At 34.4% G+C, this 24,110-nt stretch overlaps 1 protein-coding gene across 1 annotated transcript in view; it reads left to right on the forward strand.

Annotated features, from left to right (window-relative positions):
• The window catches only part of LOC148509478 (uncharacterized), a 621,587-nt gene extending 602,750 nt beyond the window's left edge, over positions 1-18,837 (forward strand). The window contains exons 84-97 of the mRNA XM_088443077.1: positions 471-515; positions 3,040-3,084; positions 3,571-3,615; positions 9,964-10,011; positions 10,946-10,990; positions 11,316-11,360; positions 12,308-12,355; positions 13,312-13,356; positions 14,059-14,103; positions 15,051-15,098; positions 16,048-16,092; positions 16,783-16,827; positions 17,724-17,777; positions 18,737-18,837. Of these exons, the coding sequence (XP_088299203.1) occupies positions 471-515; positions 3,040-3,084; positions 3,571-3,615; positions 9,964-10,011; positions 10,946-10,990; positions 11,316-11,360; positions 12,308-12,355; positions 13,312-13,356; positions 14,059-14,103; positions 15,051-15,098; positions 16,048-16,092; positions 16,783-16,827; positions 17,724-17,777; positions 18,737-18,837 (704 nt within the window). The remainder of the gene's footprint in view (positions 1-470; positions 516-3,039; positions 3,085-3,570; positions 3,616-9,963; positions 10,012-10,945; positions 10,991-11,315; positions 11,361-12,307; positions 12,356-13,311; positions 13,357-14,058; positions 14,104-15,050; positions 15,099-16,047; positions 16,093-16,782; positions 16,828-17,723; positions 17,778-18,736) is intronic.
• The last annotated feature ends 5,273 nt before the right edge of the window (positions 18,838-24,110 follow it).

A 24,110-nucleotide genomic window follows, 5' to 3' on the forward strand; every position in this document is an offset into this window, starting at 1 on the left:
ATTTGTTAATACTTGAACCCCGATATAAAGCTTTAATTGTTATTGTTTTTTATAAATATATTCTGATATAGCACTTTAAATGAGAGGGGTTTGTTGTTTAATAAATGTCATATTTAAATCAAACAACCTTATCAATGTTACAGTCATTTATAGAGATTGCCAATTTTTTTTATTGATATGCTGTTTAGAACATATGATAGTAATAATTCAATGTAATGACACACTGTAGCCATTACACTATTTTTTTCAGCTAAACTCGTGGCACATTACATTTATGCTCAAAGGAAGATAGTCCATCACTCACTGGCTATTTGCTTTTTAGATACACTAGTGAAAAAACATGAGCAGCCAGCAGAACTACAAATATGTAACCCTATAAAATGTCTTATCTAGCCTTAAAAAAAATTAATACACAACTGCTAATTTAACTGTCAAGATAATTCAGACCCACTCATTATTTTTTTTTTCAGAAAAACTAATGAAAAAACTTGAAGAACCAACAAAACCAAAGAAAGGTAACCATATGCATGACCATGTATTTCAAGTTCATGGCAGGAAAAATTATTAAAATGAAGACTTATAATAAAAACATTGATTCCTTAAATCAAATAATTTTTATTCTTTACAATATAGGTCCATATTAAATTAGCGGCAAAAAGTCGGAATCCGTGAAAAAGTATCGCAGATGACATAATTTCTCCAGGCAGAAACTTTTTACTCTATTCAATTGCAAAGAATTTCTGTGTACGCGGAAAGTCAATGCAATGTAATAGACAAAAAAGGCAGAAAAAAGTGCATAATTGCAGTTTTCGGATGCAAACATGTGGAAACCATGCTGCACTCTTGGGACAGACCCCCAAAGGATAACTGCATCACAAAATCCCCCCCAAAAATAGGAAGAACAACCCAAAAAAATTACTTTGAAAATGGGAGCAATAAAAGTACAAAGTGGGGGTACACACATAAAAAGAAGAAAAAATAGACTTTTGGGGGGGTCTGCAAGTATGGGGGAGGTGTTTTTTGATTGCAGGTGCTTGCTGAAGGTGCGTTTTTGGCGTCACTAAAAACTTCACTGTAGCGATTTTAAACCATGCTTGCACCCATTTTCAAGTACCCCAAATTTGACAGGACCACTTATTTTTGTGAAAAAATACTGCTTAATGTTATTCTTCACCACTTGTGCAAATACTCTATTTAGAAGCACTTGACAGCACTTAAGTACCCCAAATAGCTTCAGTAGGGCTATTCGAGGACATCTATATTAAACCCCAATGTTAGTGAATATTTTGGGAGGTGTCAGGCTGATTTCTCCATTTTTGACAGCACTTTTCGCCTGTTTGAGTTTCTCCGGGATTCGTTTTTGCGTCCTTTGGAATTGAGTGCGGCGAATAGCGGAGGCTCGCCCGATAAGTTTCCTTGACCAAAACACATGATGAAGGCAAAAAGTACGGCAGTTGGAAAAGTATTGTGTGTGCAAAACTAATTGAATATGGGCCATAGTCTCTTTTTATATAGTAGACCCTTGTTAAATAAACATGATCCTCCATGACTCTGTTTGCATGTGTATTCAAGGATATGTTTGTGTGCTATGCTCTCTCCTAAGCAGATGCATAATGCAATGCATAATGCAATATGTTTTTTTTTTTTTAAACTTACCCTAAGTTCTGGCCTAGGTCTTCCTCAAGTCATGCACTGCACTTGAGTGCCATCTGATTGTGTTAAGAATAAAACACTAATTAAAATATGAAGATTCTTGTATAAATGTAAAATGATTAACACAAGTGTAAATATTTGAAAATGTTTTGTCCATATGTTGACAAAAAAAGAGAAAACTATTGTCCAGTAAACAATTAGACTGACCAGAAAAATATGTCCAAGCAGCATGGCATCAGAGTTGCTGGGAAGAGGAAGCTTTAATTGTAAGATAGTTGCTAATGCTTAATCATATGACCTAAAAACTGTTCATTTACTATACTTCCCCTTAGCAGGACTGCAACTAGGGGGGGCTAAGGGGGCATGTGACCAGGGTGCCAGACTTGAGTGGGTGCCAGGGAGAGGCTGCCATGAGGCTAGGTTGCTGCACTTGTGGGTCTGGAGTCGCATCCCGACCTTGAGAGGCACAGAGACACATCATCAGTCTAATGTGATGCTGGTTGCAAAGCCAATCAGTGCTCGATGACCGGCAGCCAATCAGCAGAGGCTGCCGGTCCGTGAGCTCTAATTGGTTCATGAGCGGCACCACATTACAATGATGGCAGTACTTACAATTTCCCAGCGTGTAGCAGCCCCATTCTGCACCATCCCGAGCTCACCCACCGCACGGGCTTGTCATGTAAGAGAAGGGTGATGAAGCTTTACTGTGGCTTAGTGTAAAAGAGGCTTTACTGTGGCATAATGTGTAAGGGGCCTTACTGTGCCATAATGTGTAATGAGCCTTACTGTGGCATAATGTGTAAGGGGCCTTACTGTGGCAAAATGTGTAAGGGGCATTACTATGGCATAATGTATATGGGGCATTACTGTGGCATAAATGTATAAGGCTAATTACTGTGACATAATGAATAAGGGGCATTACTGTGGCTTAATGAATAAGGGGTATAAGTGTGGCAGAATGTGTTGTAAGGGGTTTTATTGTGGCATAATGTGTTATAAGGGTTATTAATGTGTGGCACAATGTGTTGTAAGGAGCATTATTGTGGCATAATGTCTTATAAGGGGTATTACTGTGTCACAAAACCACACACCTTTTTCATCCTCTATGTTGTATTTTTTTGAGGGGCGCCAAATTATGGCCCTGCCCCAGGTGACAAAAATCCAAGTTTTGGCCTTGCCCTCAGTATTTAATAACTGCCTTCAAGAGACACATATGCAAGATGTATAATACCCATACTCATTCACTAGCAATTTCCTAATAGTTACAATAGTCAAAAAATATAAAGATCCATCACAAATCAAAGGTATTTAGAAAAAATTAAGTTTTAGCTGATCTAAAATAAAATCATTTTGTAACAAAGTAATCCTGAGCAATTTCTTTTGCAGAGGCACAAGTGAAAAAACATGAAGAACCAGTAAAAGAGAAGAAAGGTAGCCATATACAGTATTTTAAGTTACCTGAAGTGTTTAAAGACATATGGTTCTAACTCAACTTGAGCTGGAACCAATGATAGTGACGTTGGGCAGAACATAAATTTCTCTCATGCAGCACTAAACTGAAAGTGCAGCTCTAATTAAAAGCCATGGTGACTATGTTAGACCTTCTTTTCTACAGAAATTTATATAAGGACAAAGATGATCAGTAGAGTTCCTTGCTATATGTTACCACTTGGACCCCAATAAACAGATTTTTTTGTGATTGTTCTATATTAGAAAATCTACTGATATAGCACTTTAATTGAGAGAGGATTGTTGATTAGTTAATGTCAAAATTAAATCAAACAACCTTTTCAATGTTACTGTCAGATACAGATAGAGATTGGTTAGGAAAGGCCCTTTTTTCTAATTGATAAGGGAAATAGTATATATGCTTATAATAATGATAATCGAGGCCCACTGATCTTCATTTCTTTTTAGAAAAACAAGTGAAAAAACTTGAAGAACCAAAAAAACCAAAGAAAGGTAACCATATGCATGACTATGCATTTTAATGTTTATGGCAGGAAAACGGAATAAAGTTATGATTTATGATAAATATAATGATATCTTAATCAAATCTGTCACCACATCTTCTAATGTAATTTCTCATATTTTATAATATAGTCTCTTTTGCAATATAATCTCTTTTTATATTGTAGCCCCTTATTAAAAATGAACATGGTCTTCCATTACTCTGTTCGCAGGAGCTTGAGCAGTTTAGTTTAGAATATGTTTGTGTGCTATGCTATCTCCTGAGTAGACTTCCTCCACTTCACACACCGAATAAGCTATGAGTTAAGAGGAAGTTTTCATAGATGCTTAATGCAATATGTAGTTTAAAAACAAAACTGTTGCCATAGGTTTTGGTCTATGGTCTTCCTCAAGACATGCACTGCACATCGGTGCCATCTGATTTTGCTAAGATTAAAACATCAATTAAACATGAAGATTCTTGTGTAAAATGATTAGGGATGTTTCCAAGACCATTTTTGCAGGATTTAGATTTGGATTTAGCTCTGATTCATCATCTGGCTTTGGATTTGGATTTGCCAAACCTACCATGACTGGCTTTGGCTTTGGATTTGGATGTTTTACAAAACTTGACAAAAAAAGCTAAAATCACATTGTTTGGGCTTTTTTTCTTCCTAGAGTATTTCTAACCTCAATAACATTAATTTCTAGTCATTTACAGTCAATTTATACCACCTCACAGCTTATTATATTATTTTCACCATTATTGGGCAAAAGTTGTAGTGAGCTCACTGGTTACTAAGCGACAAAGCAGTGGTGCAGCAGTAAAGAAATGTGAGTTTAAAGCACATCTATGAAACATTGCCACACAGCAGTGGCAGAAATGAAAGTTAGTGCAAGATGGAATTGTTCCACCCACCCTTATGTTGGATATTAAAAAGGACATGCACACTTTAACAAACCAAGCACTTCAGCGACAGGAACTGCCACTTTTGTGGTTGAAGTGGTTGGTTTGTTTGGGCCCCCACAAAACAAGCTACCAATTGGCTTAAGGCAACAGCTCTACAGTTGCAACATGTCATCATCATTGCCATCCTCACCCTCATCAGTGTGTACATCATCCTCACACAATATTAATTCATCCCCGCTGGAATCCACCATTACATAAAACTCTGTACTGTGACCTAATTCCCGGTAAAGGTCTTCCTCGTGGAATTTCCAGTTAATTTTGATGAACATCATCTCTTTCACATTTTGAGGAAGTAGCCTCCTATGCTGTTCGCTCACAAGGTTCCCAGCTGTGCTGAAAACTCTCTCTCAGTACACACTGGAGGGTGGCCAGCTTAAGTAATGCAAATCCAGTTCATACAAGGGCCTCCAAATTGCCTTTTTTTCCTTCCAGTACTTGAAGGGTCTCTGTGACATGTTTATTTTTACGGTGTAAAGAAAATAATCTTTCACCATTCTTTGGATGGTGATCGTATCAGATGGAGTTATGGTAGAGGTGTCACTAATGTTGGGCAATTCTTTTAGACCCCACCAGATGTCAAAATGTTGGGTTAACTTATCTGCATCACCACTGGGTCTTTTGGGAAAGACGATTCTTTTTCTGGCTACTGAAGATATTGAAGGAGGAGATGTAGTAGTGCTTGTCCAACTTGCCAACTTGCTCACCAGTAGCTCTTTTAAGATCTGGGTCAGTTGGAGAGAAAGACACAGCATACGACTTAAACCTAGGATCAACCACAGTTGCTAAAATGTCGTGATCGGATTTCAAGATCATGGCCACCCGTGGATCCTGGTGAAGCGAATAAAGGACTTGATTTACAAGTTTGGCATACTTTGCATATTAGCTTTGTTTAATCTCTGCCTTCATTTTCTCCAGCTAATTTTCCAAAAGCCTAATTAGGGGAATCACCTTACTCAAGCTAGCAATGTCAGCACTCACTTCGCATGTGGCTACTTCAAATGGTTTGAGCACCTTGCACAAGACAGAACATACTCTCCACTGTGTTGGGCTAAGGTACATTCCCCCTCCTCTCCCAATGTCATGGCTTGTTGTATAGCTATGCATTGCTTTTTGCTGTTCCTCCATCCACTGAAGCATATAAAGAGTGGAATTCCAATCTTGCTTCAGTTGATGGTAGGGCAAATTAAACTGTTCTTGCAGGTGCTGCAATCTCCTGCATGTTGTTGCTGAATGCCGAAAATGTCCCAAAATTTTCTGGGCCACAGACAGCATCTCCTGCATGCTCCTGTCATTTTTATAAAACCCTGCACTACTAAGTTGATTGTGTGAGCAAAACAAGGGATGCGTTGAAATTCACCCAGCTGTAATGCTTTCACAATATTTGTGGTGTTATCAGAAATCATAAATCCTGAGGAGAGTCCAAGTGGGGTAAGCCATGTTTCTATGACATCTCTTAGTTTTTTAAGAGGTTGTCAGTGGTATGCCTTTTATTGAATCCGGTGATACACAAAGTAGCCTGCCTCAGAATGAGATGTTGGTGTTTATTAGATACTGCTTCTGCTGCTGCTGAAGGTGATTCACCCACCCAGTGGGCTGTCACAGTCATGTAATATTTAGTTTGCCCACTACCGCTTGTCCACATATTTGTGGTTAAGTGGACAGTTGTTACAATGGCACTTTGAAGTGCAATAATTAGGTTCTTTTTAACATCCTGGTACAGCTGAGGAATGGCTTTTTGGGTAAAATAAAACCGAGATGGAATTTTGTACCAGAGACTTTCAATTAACTTTGTAAAACCCACTGCATTAATTGCAGATATTGGATGCAGATCTATTACCAGTATAGCTGTCATGGTATCAGTGACCCGCTGTGTGACTGGGTGAGAGCTATCATACTTGCTTCCCTTTGCAATAGATTATTTAACAGTCAATTGTTTTGTTAAACTACTACTAGTAGTCTTCTTTGTCCACTTTTGGGATGAAGATCCACCCCCAGCAGCAGCAGGTCTAGCACTCAAGGATTCTTCTGAGGAGTCCTAGAAAGGGGATGTCACCTAGCAAATTGGATGCTGGACTACCTCTGATCATTACTGAGGATACTGTGGATGATGGTGTTGGTGGTGGAGATTGCAGATGCTTGGATGTAGTAGAGAGAAGGGAGCTAGCTGATGCTGGACTGCTTGTTAATTTTTAACACCAGTTTCTGATGTTATAAAATACTTGTCATGAGCTTGCTGCAGATGAACCTGTGGAGGTTCCTAGATGCTTAACATCCCTACCTCTATTTACTGTGGTTCCATAACGGCTACAAATGGCTTAACAAATGTTGTGCGGATTTGGGTAAAAATAGTTCCAGACATAAGAGGTGGATTTGTTGGTCCTGTATGGTCCCAAGCATGCCAAAGGCCTTCTTCTTATCATGGCCAAGAGCTGCTTCCACCAGTGCCTGACTTACACCAACAACATCCTCATCCTCAATATCCTCATTAGTGCCAGCGTCAGCAACAGAAATATCCCCCTCATCATCTTGCAATTCCACATTGGCATCCTCAATTTCTATGTCATCAGCAATACTTATGCTGCTCATCTCCACAAATACAGATGGAGAAGAAACTGTGGAAGGCAGCTCTTCTGAAAGGCCAGGCTCACACATGGCACTCATGCACACACTTGACTCTCCTCTGACATTTGTGTTTCTGAACACACAGTTTGATCTACTGCCTTAGTGGTTTTCAGTTGTTTTACACTTCTTCTAAAAGATCTTTCATTGTTATAATGAGAGGCAGAAGATGCCTTACTGACAGGTGCAGAACCAACACTAAGGAATAAAGACCAAGGCATGAGCCTTTCCTTGCCACTACGTGTGGTCAATGGTATATTGCCAATTTTCTGTTTTTCTGCACTAACCTTTAGAGGTTTTTTGTGTGTACCTGTGTGAAATCTTGATTTTTTTTATTTCAGATACCCTAATTTTTTAAAGCCTCTATGCCCTTGAGCATCTACTTTAGATGATAGTGAATGACTAATATCGTCATCATGACTGGTTCCAGCAGCTGCACTGCTGGCATTTTCTTGCTTCTTCTGCTCTAAACTCAGTTGGTTGTCATGATCCATGTTGATGAAAATTGAAAACACACTGTGAGCTACTGCCCAATTATTCACAAAGCTTACACACACTGAGGGCTACTGCCCAATTATTCATGGTGCTTACACACACTGAGGGTTAAAAAGCCCAATTATTCACAGTGCTTACACACACTGAGGGATTCTGCCCAATTATTCATGGTGCTTACACACATTGAGGGCTTCTGCCCAATTATTCACAGTGCTTGCACACACACTGAGGGCTACTCCCCAATTATTCACGGTGCTTACACACACACTGAGTGCTACTGCCCAAGTAGTCATGGTGCTTTTATACACAGAGGGCTGCAGCCTAAGGATTCATGGTGCTTTTATACAGAGAGGCCTACTACCCAAGGAGTCATGGTGCATGTATATAAACAGAGGGCTAAGGCCCAAGGAGTCACAGTGCTTGTATACACAGAGGGCTAATGCCCAAGGAGTCACAGTACTTTTATACAGAGAGGGATACTGCCCAAGGAGTCATGGTGCTTTTATATGCAGAAGGCTATGGCCTAAGGAGTCACAGTGCTTGTATACACAGAGGGCTAAAGCCCAATACATAATGGTGCTTTATACACAAAAGGCCAAAAGGCTACTGCCCAAGGAGTTATGGTGATTTTAATTTATACACAGACGGCTACTGCCCAAGGAGTCACGGTACTTTTATACACAGGGGACTTTTGCCAAAAAAGTCATGGCACTTTTGTACACAGGCCTAAGGCCCAAGGAGTCCCTGTGCTTTTGTACACAGGGGGCTACTGCCCAAGGAGTTACAGTGCTTGTATACACAGAGGGCTAAGGACCAAGGAGACACAGTAGAATCCGAGTCAGGTGGGAACACCCAAGCCGCAACTCAGGTGGACTTGGATCCTTGCTGTTTGAAGTGGTTCAGATTCTACAGAATCCAAACCACTCATCCTTTAAAATGATGACCACAAATTTACATATTTGCAAATGTTTTCTACATATGCTGACAAAAAGGAGAAAACTATTGTCCAGTACAAAATTAGACTGACCAGCAGACTGTGTCCAGACAAACAGGCATCAGAGTAAGATTTGCTATTAGTGGGCACTAAATAATAAGGTTTACTTAAAACAAATAATTATTGTATGTTTATTTTATAGCTATGAATCCAGTTTAAAATTAGAATGATAATTGTAACCCAATTCAATCCAGCAGCATATATGGGTCTGGTAATCCACATTAATAAGTGAACCAAAAATATATACAACCAACGGGAGCACTTAGTTAGAATATAAGAAATATTTTACTTTACATATGATAAAACACAATAGTATCAGACATACTGTAGGACCAATATCGACAAACAATCACATATAATTACGGTTAGACATAATGGATATGCAAATAGGACACTTAGTTTATCAGCAAAATTAGATGTAGGAAATCTCATGCAGTGGGTTTAGTTCTTGGGTTAGTATCCAGACATATTATATAGTCCCACGTGGTTGGTTAGTATGATACCCATGCACACAAAAAGTTAATATGATTAGTTGTTTATATGATGTTAATACTGTAAAATATTTCAGAATATTTAGAATTCCACTAGGTCACCTCCTCTACCTAATATTAGCCTTCCATGGCTGAGGTAACAAACCCTCATCAAAGTGTTTGGCTGAATGGGGAGGAGAGAACTGTTTATGCTCCATATGCTCTTATTCCAGTGGCAAAGGGAAGAATCTAGCATTCAATAGTGGACTTTTGTAAAAACACAGTCTTGTGCATAAATGTCAATGGCGCATATAGTGTTGCTCACCTGGTAACTGGCATCCCGAGTTCTGGTGCACAGGGACTGCTCCTCCCAGTCTGCGGCTTCTCCAATGTCCTGGGGAATAGCAATGAGTAGCATCCGCTACTCTGCACACGTGTGCTGCCTCTGGGAGAGAACTTCTGGTGTCCTGTGTGTAATGTGCGTTCCAAAAGCTGATCACCTCTGACGGACAGAGTTGCTAATGCTTAAACATAGCAGCTACAAACTGTACAGTCACCATACTTTCCCTCAGTATATAAAAACTGTCTGCAAGAGATACATACACAAGATATCTAATACTCAGTCTTTTCTTGCCATAATAGGATTACATTTCGAATCAGTAGTATACAAAATCTTACAATACTTTTTTGTCTTCTAATTTAATATCTAAATATAAGATTAACCTGATATTATTATTAATTTCCTAACAACTTATCTAAATTATTTTTTTAAAAGGCTTTACTATCTATTTACTATTATTTTTCATATTTAGAGACACCAGAGAAAAAACTAGAAAAAGAATCTGTAGAATCTAAGAAAGGTAAAAACATAGATAGTTTTTAAAATGTATAATTGGTGACATGGATAATGTGCTACATGTGTTATTGATGAAAACTGTGATAATGCAGCAGATACGTACAAATCCACTAAATATATAACCCCTTCAGACTTCCCATTACTGTGGGGCATGCCCATTAAAGGGCTTAACCAGATTTTCAACTAAGGAGGAAAGGTTTCGTCATTTAGAAGGAGATGAAGAAAAGTGTAAAAGCTTGATTTAGGAGGAAGATTAAGGGGAGCATGGGAAGAGGCATATGAGATAGTAATTACATGACATTTAAATTTATAGCTTGGTTAATGTCTACATTTGATATCTTTATTACCTATTTTGACCTGAGTTTTTGATGATTAATCAAAGGATCTGCAGTGCTTGTTTAGAGTCCAAATTAGAAGATGACTGTTTTAGAATATTATTGGATATTTAATTGGAAATATGTGATAAAAGAGAGATGATGATGGTCCAGAACTGTTCTGCACAGAATAAATGTGAAACATTCTAAAATTAAAAAAATTTAAAGGATGTGGATTTAGTAAAATTTCTGATTAAGCAGAAAAAACATTTGTTTCAAGTTTTGATAGAAAGTAGTTCAGGAGGCGAGTAGAAAGGGGAATATTCACCATACTTTTAAGTAAAATAAGTGATCGTGATAATTTGATGATATGAAACATTCTAGCTATCCTACTAAATACTTCTAAGGTAAACTGTAAATTTACAGTATAGCTTTTATACAAAATGTAGATTGTCACTTATTCACTAGCAATTTCCTATAAGTTACATTAGTTGAAAATAAAAAGATCCATAACAATCAAAGGTAGTTAGAGAAATATAAAGTTTTAGCTAACCTAAAATTATATTTTTTGTAGAAAATGTTTAATATGTATTGTAAATTTATCTTGAGCAATTTCTTTTGCAGAGGCACAAGTTAAAAAATATGAAGCACCAGTAAAAGAGAAGAAAGGTAACCATATACAGTATTTTAAGTTACCTAAAGTGTTTAAGGACATATAGCTCTAACTCAACATGAGCTGGAACCAATGTTAGCGACTGTGGTCAGTACATAAACTTCTCTCCTGCAGCACTAATCTGAAAGAGTAGCTCTAAATAAAAGCCATGTTGACTATCTTAGACCTTCTTTTCTACAGAAAGTTATAAGGACATAGATGATCAGTAGGTTTCCTTCCAATTTGTGGCCACTTGGACACCAATAAATTTAAAAAATTATGCACAACTCCTTATTAAAATGTCATGATGATCGAGATCCACTGATTTACTTTTCTTTTTAGAAAAACAAGTGAAAAAACTTGAAGAACCAACAAAACCAAAGAAAGGTAACCATATGTATGACCATGCATTTTAATATTTATGGCAGGAAAACTGAATAAAGTAAAGATTTATGATAAATATATTGATTTCTTAAATCAAATCTGTCACCACATCTTCTAATGTAATTTTTATATTTTACAATATAGTCTCTCTTGGAATATAGTCTCTTTTTATATTGTAGCCCCTTGTTAAAAATCAACATGGTCTTTCATGACACAGTTTGCAGGTGCTTGAGCAGTTTAGTTTAGGATTTGTTTATGTGGTATGTTATCTCCTGATTAGACTTCCTCCACTTCACACACCAAATAAGCTAAGAGTTAAGAGGAAGTTCACACAGATGCATAATATCATGTAGTATAAAAATAAAACTGTTACCATGGGTTATGACCTATGGTCTTCCTCAAGACATACACTGCACTTGGGTTCCATCTGATCTTGCTAAGATTAAAGCATTAATTAAACATGAAGATTCTTGTGTTAAATGTAAAATGTTGAACACAAATTTACATATTTGCAAATGTTTTCTCCATATGCTTACAAAATAGAAGAAAACTATTGTCCCGTAAAATTAGATTGACAAGTACAATGTGTTCAAAAAGCCAGGAATCAGAGTTTTTGGTAAGAGGTAGCCTCACATGTAAGATGGACAGAGTTGCTAATGCTTGATCATAGAGGTTACAAACTGTACAGTCACTATACTTCCCCTCAGTATCTTATAACTGTCTACAAGAAATACATACACAAGATGTCTAATACTCATATTCTTTTCTAATCATAATTTGATTTCGTTTGGAATCAGTAGTATATGAAAGGTTATGATAGTTTTTCATCTTATAATTTAATATCTGAATTTATGATTGATCTGATGTTATCATTCATTTCCTAACAATTTATGAAAATGATTTCTTAAAATAGGCTATACTATCTATATAATAATATTTTTCATATTAAGAGACACTAGAGAAAAAGCAAGAAAAAGATTCTGTAGAACCAAAGAAAGGTAAAAACATAGATAATTTAAAAAATTATTATCAGTGACATGGTTAATATGCTACATGTGTTAATGATGAATACTGTGATAATGCAGCAGATATGTACAAATTCATTAAATATATAACCCTTTCTGGCTTACCATTATTGTGGGGCATGCCCATTAAAGAGGTTTAGCAAATTTTCAACTGAGGAGGAAAGATTTAGATATTTAGTAGGATATGAAGAGAATTGTGGAAGCTTGATTATCGAAGCAGATTAAGGGGAGCATGGATAGAGGAATATGAGATAGTCAAATAATAATAATATGTACAGTAATTGCATGACAGATATTTCAATAGCTCGGTTAATGTCTACATTTGATATCTTTATTACCTATTATGACCTGAGTTTTTGGTGATTAATCGAAGGATGTGCAGTGCTTGTTTAGAGTTCAAATTACAAGATTGCTGTTATAGTATATTAGTGGTTATTTAAATGGAAATATGTGATAAAAGAGATATGATAGTGGTCGAGAACTGTTCTGAACAGAATGAATGTGGAACTTTCCAAAATAAAAATCTTAAAGGGTGTGGATTTAGTAAATTTTCTGAATAAGCAGGAAAAAACATTAATTTCTCAAGCTTTGCAAGAAAGTAGTTCAGGAGAGCAAGTAGAGATAGGAATATTCTCCATAGATTTAAGTAAAAAAAGTGATGGTGATAATTTAATGATATGAAAAATTCTAGCTATTCTACCAAATACTTTTAATGTAAACTTTAGATTTATAGTACAGCTTTTATACAAAATGTAGATTGCGATTTCTTCACTAGCAATTTTCTATTAGTTACATTAGTCACAAATATAAAGATCCATCACAATTAAAGGTAGTTAGAAAAATATAAAGTTTTAGCTAACCTAAAATTATTTTTTGTAGAAAATGTTTAATATATACTGTAAATTAAACTTGAGCAATTTCTTTTGCAGAGGCACAAGTGAAAAAATCTGAAGAACCAGTAAAAGAGAAGAAAGGTAACCATATACAGTATTTAAAGTTACATGAAGTTTTTAAGGACTTATGGCTCTAACTCAACATGAGCTGGAACCAATGTTAGTGACTTTGGTCAGTACATAAACTTCTCTCCTGCAGCACTAGTCTAAAAGACCAGCTCTAACTAAAAGCCATGTTGACTATGTCAGACCTTCTTTTCTACAGAAAGTTATATAAGGACAAAGATGATCAGTAGTTTTCCTTGCAATTTGTGGCCACTTGGACACCAATAAAGAGATTTTTATTGTGATTGTACTATATAACAATTCTACCAATATAGGAGGGTACTGTTGTTTAGTAAATATCAAATTTAAATCAAACAACCTCTTCAGTGTTACACTCCTGGAAACAGATTGGTTAGGATAATTCCAATTTTTGGATTGATACACTGATCAGCATATATGTTTGGAATAATTCAAAGTAATGACCTATTGTAACCATTACACCACTTATTTTTTAGCTAAACTTGTGACAAATTGCATGTATGCTAAAAGGCAGATAGTTCATCTTTCATTGGCTATTTATTTTTTTAGATAAACTAGCGAAAAAACATGAGGAGCCAGCAGAACTGAAGACAGTTAACCATAAAAAATTGTCTTATTTAGCCTAAAGAAAAAATTATGCACAACTGCTAACTAAAATGTCATGATGATGAAGACCCACTGATTAACATTTCTTTTTAGAAAAGCAAGTGAAAAAGCTTGAAGAACCAACAAAACCAAAGAAAGGTAACCATATGCATGACCATGCATTTTAATGTTTATGGCAGGAAAACTGAATAAAGTAAAGATTTTTGATAAATATATTGATTTCTTAAATTAAATATGTCACCACATCTTCTAATGTAATTTTTATATTTTACAATATAGTCTATTTTTGGAATATAGTCTCTTTTTTTATATTCTAACCCCTTGTAAAAAATAAACATGGTCTTTCATGATACAGTTCACAGGTGCTTGAGCAGTTTAGTTTAGGATTTGTTTATGTGGTATGCTATCTCCTAATTAGACTTCCTCCACTTCACACACCAAATAAGCTAAGAGTTAAGAGGAAGATCACACAGATGCATAATGCAATATGTAGTTTAAAAACAAAACTGTTACCATGGGTTTTGGCCTATGGTCTTCCTGAAGACATGCACTGCACTTGGGTGCCATCTGATTTTGCTAAGATTAAAACATTAATTAAACAAGAAGATTCTTCTGTTAAATATAAAATGATGAACACAAATTTACATATTTGCAAATGTTATATCCATATGCTTACAAAATAGAAGAAAACTATTGTCCTGCACAATTAGATTGACGAGTACAATGTGTTCAAAAAGCCAGGAATCAGATTTGTTGGTAAGAGGTAACCTCACATGTAAAATGGACAGAGTTGCTAATGCCTCATTATAGAGGCTACAAACTGTAAAGTAACTATACTTCCCTCAGTATCTTATAAGTGTCTACAAGAAATACATACACAAGATATCTAATACTCATATTATTTTCTTGTCATAATTGGATTACGTTTGGAATCAGTAGTATATGAAAGCTTATGATAGTTTTTCATCTTATACTTTAATATCTAAATATATGATTGAACTGATGTTATCATTAATTTCATAACAATTTACCATTTTTTTTTAAATAGCCTATACTATCTATATAATAATATTCTTAATACTTAGAGATAACAGAGAAAAAACAAGAAAAAGAATCTGAAGAAACAAAGAAAGGTAAAAACATAGATAATTTATAAAATTTATCATCAGCGACATGGATAATATGCTACATGTGTTAATGATGAATACTGTGATAATGCAGCAGATATGTACAAATTCACTAAATATATAACGCTTTCAGGCTTGCCATTAGTGTGGGGCATGCCCATTAAAGGGTTTAGCATATTTTCAACTGAGGAGCAAACATTTAGTCATTTAGTAGGATATGAAGAGAAGTGTGGAAGCTTGATTATGGAAGCAGATTAAGGGGAGCATGGATAGAGGCATATGAGGTAGTCAAGTAGGAATAATTTGTACAGTAATTAGATAATAGATATATTAATAGCTTGGTTAATGTCTACATTTGATATCTTTATTACTTATTTTGACCTGAGTTTTTGGTCATTAATAGAAGGATGTGCAGTGCTTGTTTAGAGTCCAAATTACAAAATGGCTGTTATAGTTTATTAATGGATATTTAATTAGAAATATGTGATAAAAGAGAGATGATGGTGGTCCAGAACTGTTCTGAACAAAATAAATGTGGGACAGTCCAAAATTCAAAATATTTAAAGGATGTGGATATGGTAAATTTTCTGATTAAGCAGAAAAAACTTTATGTTTCAAGCTTTTCTAGAAAGTAGCTCAGGAGGCAGGAGACCATTCTTCATATATTTTAGTTAAATAAGTGATGGTGATAATATAATGGTATGAAACATTCTTGCTATTCTACCAAATACTTCTGAAGTAAACTGTAGATTTATAGCATAGGTTTTATACAAAGTGTAGATTGCCACGTGTTCCCTAACATTTCCAATTGGTTACCTTAGTTGAAAATATAAAGATCCATCACAATCAAAGGTAGTTAGAGAAATAGAAAGTCTTAGCAAACCTAAAATGAAATCTTTTCATAGAAAATGTTTAATATGTACTGTAAATTAATCTTGAGCTATTTCTTTTGCAGAGGCACAAGTGAAAAAACCTGAAGAACCAGTAAAAGAGAAGAAAGGTAACCATATATAGAATTTTAACTTACCCAAAGTGTTTAAGGACATATGGCTCTAACTCAACATGAGCTGGAACAAATGTCCGTGACTTTGGTCAGTACATAAACTTCTCTCTTGCAGCACAAATCTAAAAGAGTAGCTCTAACTAAAAGCCATGGTGACTATGTCTGAACTTCTTTTCTACAGAAAGTTATACAAGGACAAAGATGATCAGTAGTTTTCCTTGCAATCTGTGGCCATATGGACATTAAAAAATAGATATTTTTTTTGTGATTTTTTTAAATAACAAATCTAACGATATAACACTTTAATTGAGAGGGGACTGTTGTTTAGGAAATGTCAAATTAATATCAACAACCTCTTCAAAGTTACAGTCCTGAGCATAGATAGGTTAGGAAATGGCCCATTTTTTGATTGATACGCTGATTAGGATATATGCTTGTAATAATTCAAGGTAATTACACAATGTAGCCATTACACCACTTATTTTTGAGCTAAACTCATGGCACATTGCATTTATACTAAAAGACAGATAGTCCATCACTCACCGGCTATTTTTGTTTTAGAGGAGCCAGCAGAATTGAGGACTGGTAACCATAAAACAAATCTTATTTATCCTTAAGAAAAAGTGATTTATAGCTGCTTGCTAAAATGTCATGATGATCGAGACCCACTGATTTACTTTTTTTTAGACAAACAAGTGAAAAAACTTGAAGAACCAAAAAAACCAAATAAAGGTAACCATGTGCATTACCATGCATTTTAATGTTTAAGACAGAAAAACTGAATAAGGTTAAGATTTATGATAAATATATTGATATCTTAAATAAATTATGTCACCACATCTTCTAATGTAATTTTTGTATTTTACAATATAATCTCTTTTGCAATATAGTCTCTTTTTTATATTGTAGCCCCTTGTTAAAAATCAGCATGATCTTCCATGACACTGTTTGCAGGTGCTTGAGCAGTTTAGTTTAAGATATGTTTGTGTGCAATGCAACCTCCTGAGTAGACTTTCTCCACTTCACACATTGAATAAGCTATTAGTTAAGAGGAAGTTCGCACAGATGCCTAATGCAATATATCATTTAAGAACAAAACTACTACCATGGGTTTTGGCCTATGGACTTCTTCAAGACATGCACTGCACTTGCGTGCCATCTGAATTTGCTAAGATTAAAACATTAATTAAACATGAAGATATTTGTGTTAAATGTAAAATGATGAACACAAACTTGCATATTTGCACATGTTTTCTAATAATACTGAGAAAATAAGAGATAGCTATTGTCCAGTACAATTCGATTGACAAGTAGAATATCTCCAAACAGCTAGGCATCAGAATTTCTTGTAAGAGGTAGCCTCACATGTAAGATGGACAGAGTTGCTATTGCTTAATCATAGAGGCTACAAACTGTAAAGTCACTATACTTCCCCTCAGTATCAAATAACTGTCTACAAGAAATACATACACAAGATGTCTAATACTCATAGTCTTTTCTTGCCATAATAGGATTACATTTTAATATCTAAATATATGATTGAACTGATGTTATCATTCATTTCCTAACAATTTATCAAAATGATTTCTTAAAATAGGCTATACTAGCTATATAATAATATTTTTCAGATTTAGAGACACCAGAGAAAAGACTTGAAAAAGAATCTATAGAACCAAAGAAAGGTAAAAACATAGATAATTTATAAAATTCATCATCGGCGACATGGATAATGTGTTACATGTGTTAATGTTGAACACTGTGATAATGCAGCAGATACATACAAATCTACAAAATATATAACCCCTTCAGGATTGCCATTAGTGTGGGACATGCCCATTAAAGGGGTTTAGCAGATTTTCATCTAAGTAGGAAAGGTTTAGTCATTTAGTAGGATATGAAGAGAAGTGTGGAAACTTGATTATGGAAGCAGATTAAGGGGAGCATGGATAGAGGCATATGAGATAGTCAAGTAGGAATAATATGTACAGTAATTACATGACAGATATATTAATAGCTTGGTTAGTGGCTACATTTGATATCTTTATTACCTATTTTGACCTGAGTTTTTGGTGATTAATCGAAGGATGTGCAGTGCTTGTTTAGAGTCCAAATTACAAGATGGCTGTTATAGTATATTAATGGATATTTAAATAGAAATATGTGATAAAAGAGAGATTTTGGTGGTCCAGAACTGTTCTGAACAGAATAAATGTGGATCATTCCAAAATTCAATATACTTAAAGGATGTGGATTTAGTAAATTTTCTGATTAAGCAGAAAAAACATTTATGTTTCAAGCCTTGCTAGAAAGTAGTTCAGCAAGCAAGTAGAGAGGAGAACATTCTCCATATTTTTTTGTTAAATAAGTGATGGTGATAATTTAATGATATAAAACATTCTTGCTATTCTACCAGAATACTTCTAAAGTAAACTGTAGATTTAAAGCATAACTTTCATTCAAAATGTAGATTGCCACATATTCCCTAATATTTCCCATTGGTTACCTTAGTCAAAAATATAAAGATCCATCACAATCAAAGGTAGTTAGAGAAATAGAAAGTTTTAGCTAACCTAAAATGAAATCTTTTTGTAGAAAATATTTAATATGTACTGTAAATTAATCTGAGCAATTTCTTTTGCAGAGGCACAAGTGAAAAAACCTGAAGAACCAGTAAAAGAGAAGAAAGGTAACCATATACAGTATTTTAAGTTACCTAAAGTGTTTAAGGACATATGGCTCTAACTCAACATGAGCTGGAACAAATGTTAGTGACTTTGGTCAGTACATAAAATTCTCTCTTGCAGCACTAATCTAAAAGAGTAGCTCTAACTAAAAGCCATGGTGACTATGTCAGACCTTCTTTTCTACCAAAAGTTATATAAGGACAAAGATGATCAGTAGTTTTCCTTGCAATTTGTGGCCACTTGGACATTGATAGATTTTTTTTGTGATTGTTTTAAATAAAAAACTAACGTATATAACACTTTAATTGAGAGGGGACTGTTTTTTAGTAAATGTCAAATTAATTTCAAACAACCTCTTCAAAGTTACAGTCCTGAGCACAGATAGGATAGGAAAAGGTCAATTTTATGATTGATACACTGATTAGGATATATGCTTGTAATAATTCAAGGCAATGACACATTGTAGCTATTACACCACTTATTTTTTAGCTAAACTCATGGCACATTGCATTTATACTAAAAGACAGATAGTCTATCACTCACTGGCTATTTATTTTTAGATACACTAGTGAAAAAACATGAGGAGCCAGCAGAACTGAAGAAAGTTAACCATAAAAGTTATCTTATTTAGTCTTAAGAAAAAATGATGCACAACTGCTTATTAAAATGCCATGATGATCGAGACCCACTGATTTACTTTTCTTTTTAGAAAAAGAAGTGAAAAAACTTGAAGCACCAACAAAACCAAAGAAAGGTAACCAAATGCATGACCATGCATTTTAATGTTTATGACAGAAAAACTGAATAAATTTTAGATTTACGATAAATATATTGATTTAATAAATCAAAACTGTCACCACATCTTCTAATATAATTTTTATATTTTACTATATAATCTCTTTTGCAATATAGTCTCTTTTTTATATTGTAGCCCCTTGTTAAAAATCAGCATGATCTTCCATGACACTGTTTGCAGGTGCTTGAGCAGTGTAGTTTAGCATACGTTTGTGTGCTATGCTATCTCCTGAGTAGACTTTCTCCACTTCACACATCGAATAAGCTATGAGTTAAGATGAAGTTTGCACAGATACCTAATGCAATATGTTATTTAAGGACAAAACTATTACCATGGGTTTTGGCCTATGGTTTTCCTCAAGACATGCACTGCACTTGCGTGCCATCTGAATTTGCTAAGATTAAAACATAAATTAAACATGAAGATATTTGTGTTAAATATAAAATGATGAATACAAATTTGCATATTTGCACATGTTTTCTCATAATACTGACAAAATAAGAGAAAGCTATTGTCCAGTACAATTCGATTGACAAGTAGAATATCTCCAAATAGCCAGGCATCAGAGTTTCTTGTAAGAGGTAGCCTCACATGTAAGATGGACAGAGTTGCTATTGCTTAATCATAGAGGCTACAAACTGTAAAATCACTATACTTCCCCTCAGTATCTTATAATTGTCTACAAGAAATACATAAACAAGATGTCTAATACTCATAGTCTTTTCTTGCCATAATAGGATTACATTTGGAATCAGTAATATACAAAAGCTTATGATAGTTTTTCATCTTCTAATTTAATATCTAAATAAATGGTTGAACTGATGTTATCATTCATTTCCTAACAATTTATCAAAATGATTTCTTAAAATAGGCTATACTAGCTATATAATAATATTTTTCAGATTTAGAGACACCAGAGAAAAGACTTGAAAAAGAATCTATAGAACCAAAGAAAGGTAAAAACATAGATAATTAATAAAATTCATCATCGGCGACACGGATAATGTGTTACATGTGTTAATGTTGAACACTGTGATATTGCAGCAGATACATACAAATCTACTAAATTTATAACCCCTTCAGGATTGCCATTAGTGTGGGACATGCCCATTAATGGGGTTTAGCAGATTTTCATCTAAGTAGGAAAGGTTTAGTCATTTAGTAGGATATGAAGAGAAGTGTGGAAGCTTGATTATGGAAGCAGATTAAGGGGAGCATGGATAGAGGCATATGAGATAGTCAAGTAGGAATAATATGTATAGTAACTACATGACAGATATATTAATAGCTTGGTAAATGCCTACATTTGATATCTTTATTACCTATTTTGACCTGAGTTTTTGGTGATTAATCGAAGGATGTGCAGGGCTTGTTTAGAGTCCAAATTACAAGATGGCTGTTATAGTATATTAATGGATATTTAAATAGAAATATGTGATGAAAGAGAGATTATGGTGGTCCAGAACTGTTCTGAACAGAATAAATGTGGATCAGTCCAATATTCTAAATATTTAAAGGATGTGGATTTAGTAAATTTTCTGATTAAGCAGAAAAAACATTTATGTTTCAAGCCTTGCTAGAAAGTAGTTCAGGAAGCAAGTAGAGAGAACATTCTCCATATTTTTTTGTTAAATAAGTGATGGTGATTATTTAATGATTTGAAACATTCTTGCTATTCTACCAAAATACTTCTGAAGTAAACTGTAGATTTAAAGCATAAGTTTTATTCAAAATGTAGATTGCCACATATTCCCTAATATTTCCCATTGGTTACCTTAGTCAAAAACATAAAGATCCATCACAATCAAAGGTAGTTAGAGAAATAGAAGGTTTTAGCTAACCTAAAATGAAATCTTTTTGTAGAAAATATTTAATATGTACTGTAAATTAATCTTGAGCAATTTCTTTTGCAGAGGCACAAGTGAAAAAACCTGAAGAACCAGTAAAAGAGAAGAAAGGTAACCATATACAGTATTTTAAGTTACCTAAAGTGTTTAAGGACATATGGCTCTAACTCAACATGAGCTGGAACAAATGTTAGTGACTTTGGTCAGTACATAAACTTCTCTCTTGCAGCACTAATCTAAAAGAGTAGCTCTAACTAAAATCCATGGTGACTATGTCAGACCTTCTTTTCTACCGAAAGTTATATAAGGACAAAGATGATCAGTAGTTTTCCTTGCAATTTGTGGCCACTTGGACATTGATAGATTTTTTTGTGATTGTTTTAAATAAAAAACTAACGTATATAACACTTTAATTGAGAGGGGACTGTTTTTTAGTAAATGTCAAATTAATATCAAACAACCTCTTCAAAGTTACAGTCCTGAGCACAGATAGGATAGGAAAAGGCCTATTTTTTGATTGATACACTGATTAGGATATATGCTTGTATTAATTCAAGGCAAAGACACATTGTAGCTATTACACCACTTATTTTTTAGCTAAACTCATGGCACATTGCATTTAAACTTAAAGACAGATAGTCTATCACTCACTGGATATATCTTTTTAGATACACTAGTGAAAAAACATGAGGAGCCAGCAGAACTTATGACAGTTAACCATAAAAGTTATCTTATTTAGTCTTAAGAAAAAATGATGCACAACTGCTTATTAAAATGCCATGATGATCGAGACCCACTGATTTACTTTTCTTTTTAGAAAAAGAAGTGAAAAAACTTGAAGAACCAACAAAAGCAAAGAAAGGTAACCAAATGCATGACCATGCATTTTAATGTTTATGACAGAAAAACTGAATAAAGTTTAGATTTATGATAAATATATTGATTTAATAAATCAAAACTGTCACCACATCTAATGTAATTTTTATATTTTACTACATAATCTCTTTTGCAATATAGTCTCTTTTTTATATTGTAGCCCCTTGTTAAAAATCAGCATGATTTTCCATGACACTGTTTGCAGGTGCTTGAGCAGTTTAGTTTAGCATACGTTTGTGTGCTATGCTATCTCCTGAGTAGACTTTCTCCACTTCACACATCGAATAAGCTATGAGTTAAGATGAAGTTTGCACAGATGCCTAATGCAATATGTTATTTAAGGACAAAACTATTACCATGGGTTTTGGCCTATGGTTTTCCTCAAGACATGCACTGCACTTGCATGCCATCTGAATTTGCTAAGATTAAAACATTAATTAAACATGAAGATATTTGTGTTAAATGTAAAATGATGAATACAAATTTGAATATTTGCACATGTTTTCTCATAATACTGACAAAATAAGTGAAAGCTATTGTCCAGTACAATTCGATTGACAAGTAGAATATCTCCAAACAGCCAGGCATCAGAGTTTCTTGGAAGAGGTAGCTTCACATGTAAGATGGACACAGTTGCTATTGCTTAATCATAGAGGCTACAAACTGTAAAATCACTATACTTCCCCTCAGTATCTTATAACTGTCTACAAGAAATACATACACAAGATGTCTAATACTCATAGTCTTTTCTTGCCATAATAGGATTACATTTGGAATCAGTAATATACAAAAGCTTATGATAGTTTTTCATCTTCTAATTTAATATCTAAATAAATGATTGAACTGATGTTATCATTAATTTCCTAACAATTTATCAAAATGATTTCTTAAAATAGGCTATACTAGCTATATAATAATATTTTTCATATCTAGAGACACCAGAGAAAAGACATGAAAAAGAATCTATAGAACCAAAGAAAGGTAAAAACATAGATAATTAATAAAATTCATCATCGGTGACATGGATAATGTGTTACACGTGTTAATGTTGAACACTGTGATAATGCAGCAGATACGTACAAATCTACTAAATATATAACCCCTTCAGGATTGCCATTAGTGTGGGACATGCCCATTAATGGGGTTTAGCAGATTTTCATCTAAGTAGGAAAGGTTTAGTCATTTAGTAGGATATGAAGAGAAGTGTGGAAGCTTGATTATGGAAGCAGATTAAGGGGAGCATGGATAGAGGCATATGAGATAGTCAAGTAGGAATAATATGTATAGTAACTACATGACAGATATATTAATAGCTTGGTAAATGCCTACATTTGATATCTTTATTACCTATTTTGACCTGAGTTTTTGGTGATTAATCGAAGGATGTGCAGTGCTTGTTTAGAGTCCAAATTACAAGATGGCTGTTATAGTATATTAATGGATATTTAAATAGAAATATGTGATAAAAGAGAGATGATGGTGGTCCAGAACTGTTCTGAACAGAATAAATGTGGATCAGTCCAATATTCTAAATATTTAAAGGATGTGGATTTAGTAAATTTTCTGATTAAGCAGAAAAAACATTTATGTTTCAAGCCTTGCTAGAAAGTAGTTCAGGAAGCAAGTAGAGAGAACATTCTCCATATTTTTTTGTTAAATAAGTGATGGTGATTATTTAATGATTTGAAACATTCTTGCTATTCTACCAAAATACTTCTGAAGTAAACTGTAGATTTAAAGCATAAGTTTTATTCAAAATGTAGATTGCCACATATTCCCTAATATTTCTCATTGGTTACCTTAGTCAAAAAC

Source organism: Taudactylus pleione, unplaced genomic scaffold, assembly GCF_031769625.1.
Source record: "Taudactylus pleione unplaced genomic scaffold, aTauple2 ptg000326l, whole genome shotgun sequence".
Classification (NCBI taxonomy): domain Eukaryota; kingdom Metazoa; phylum Chordata; class Amphibia; order Anura; family Myobatrachidae; genus Taudactylus; species Taudactylus pleione.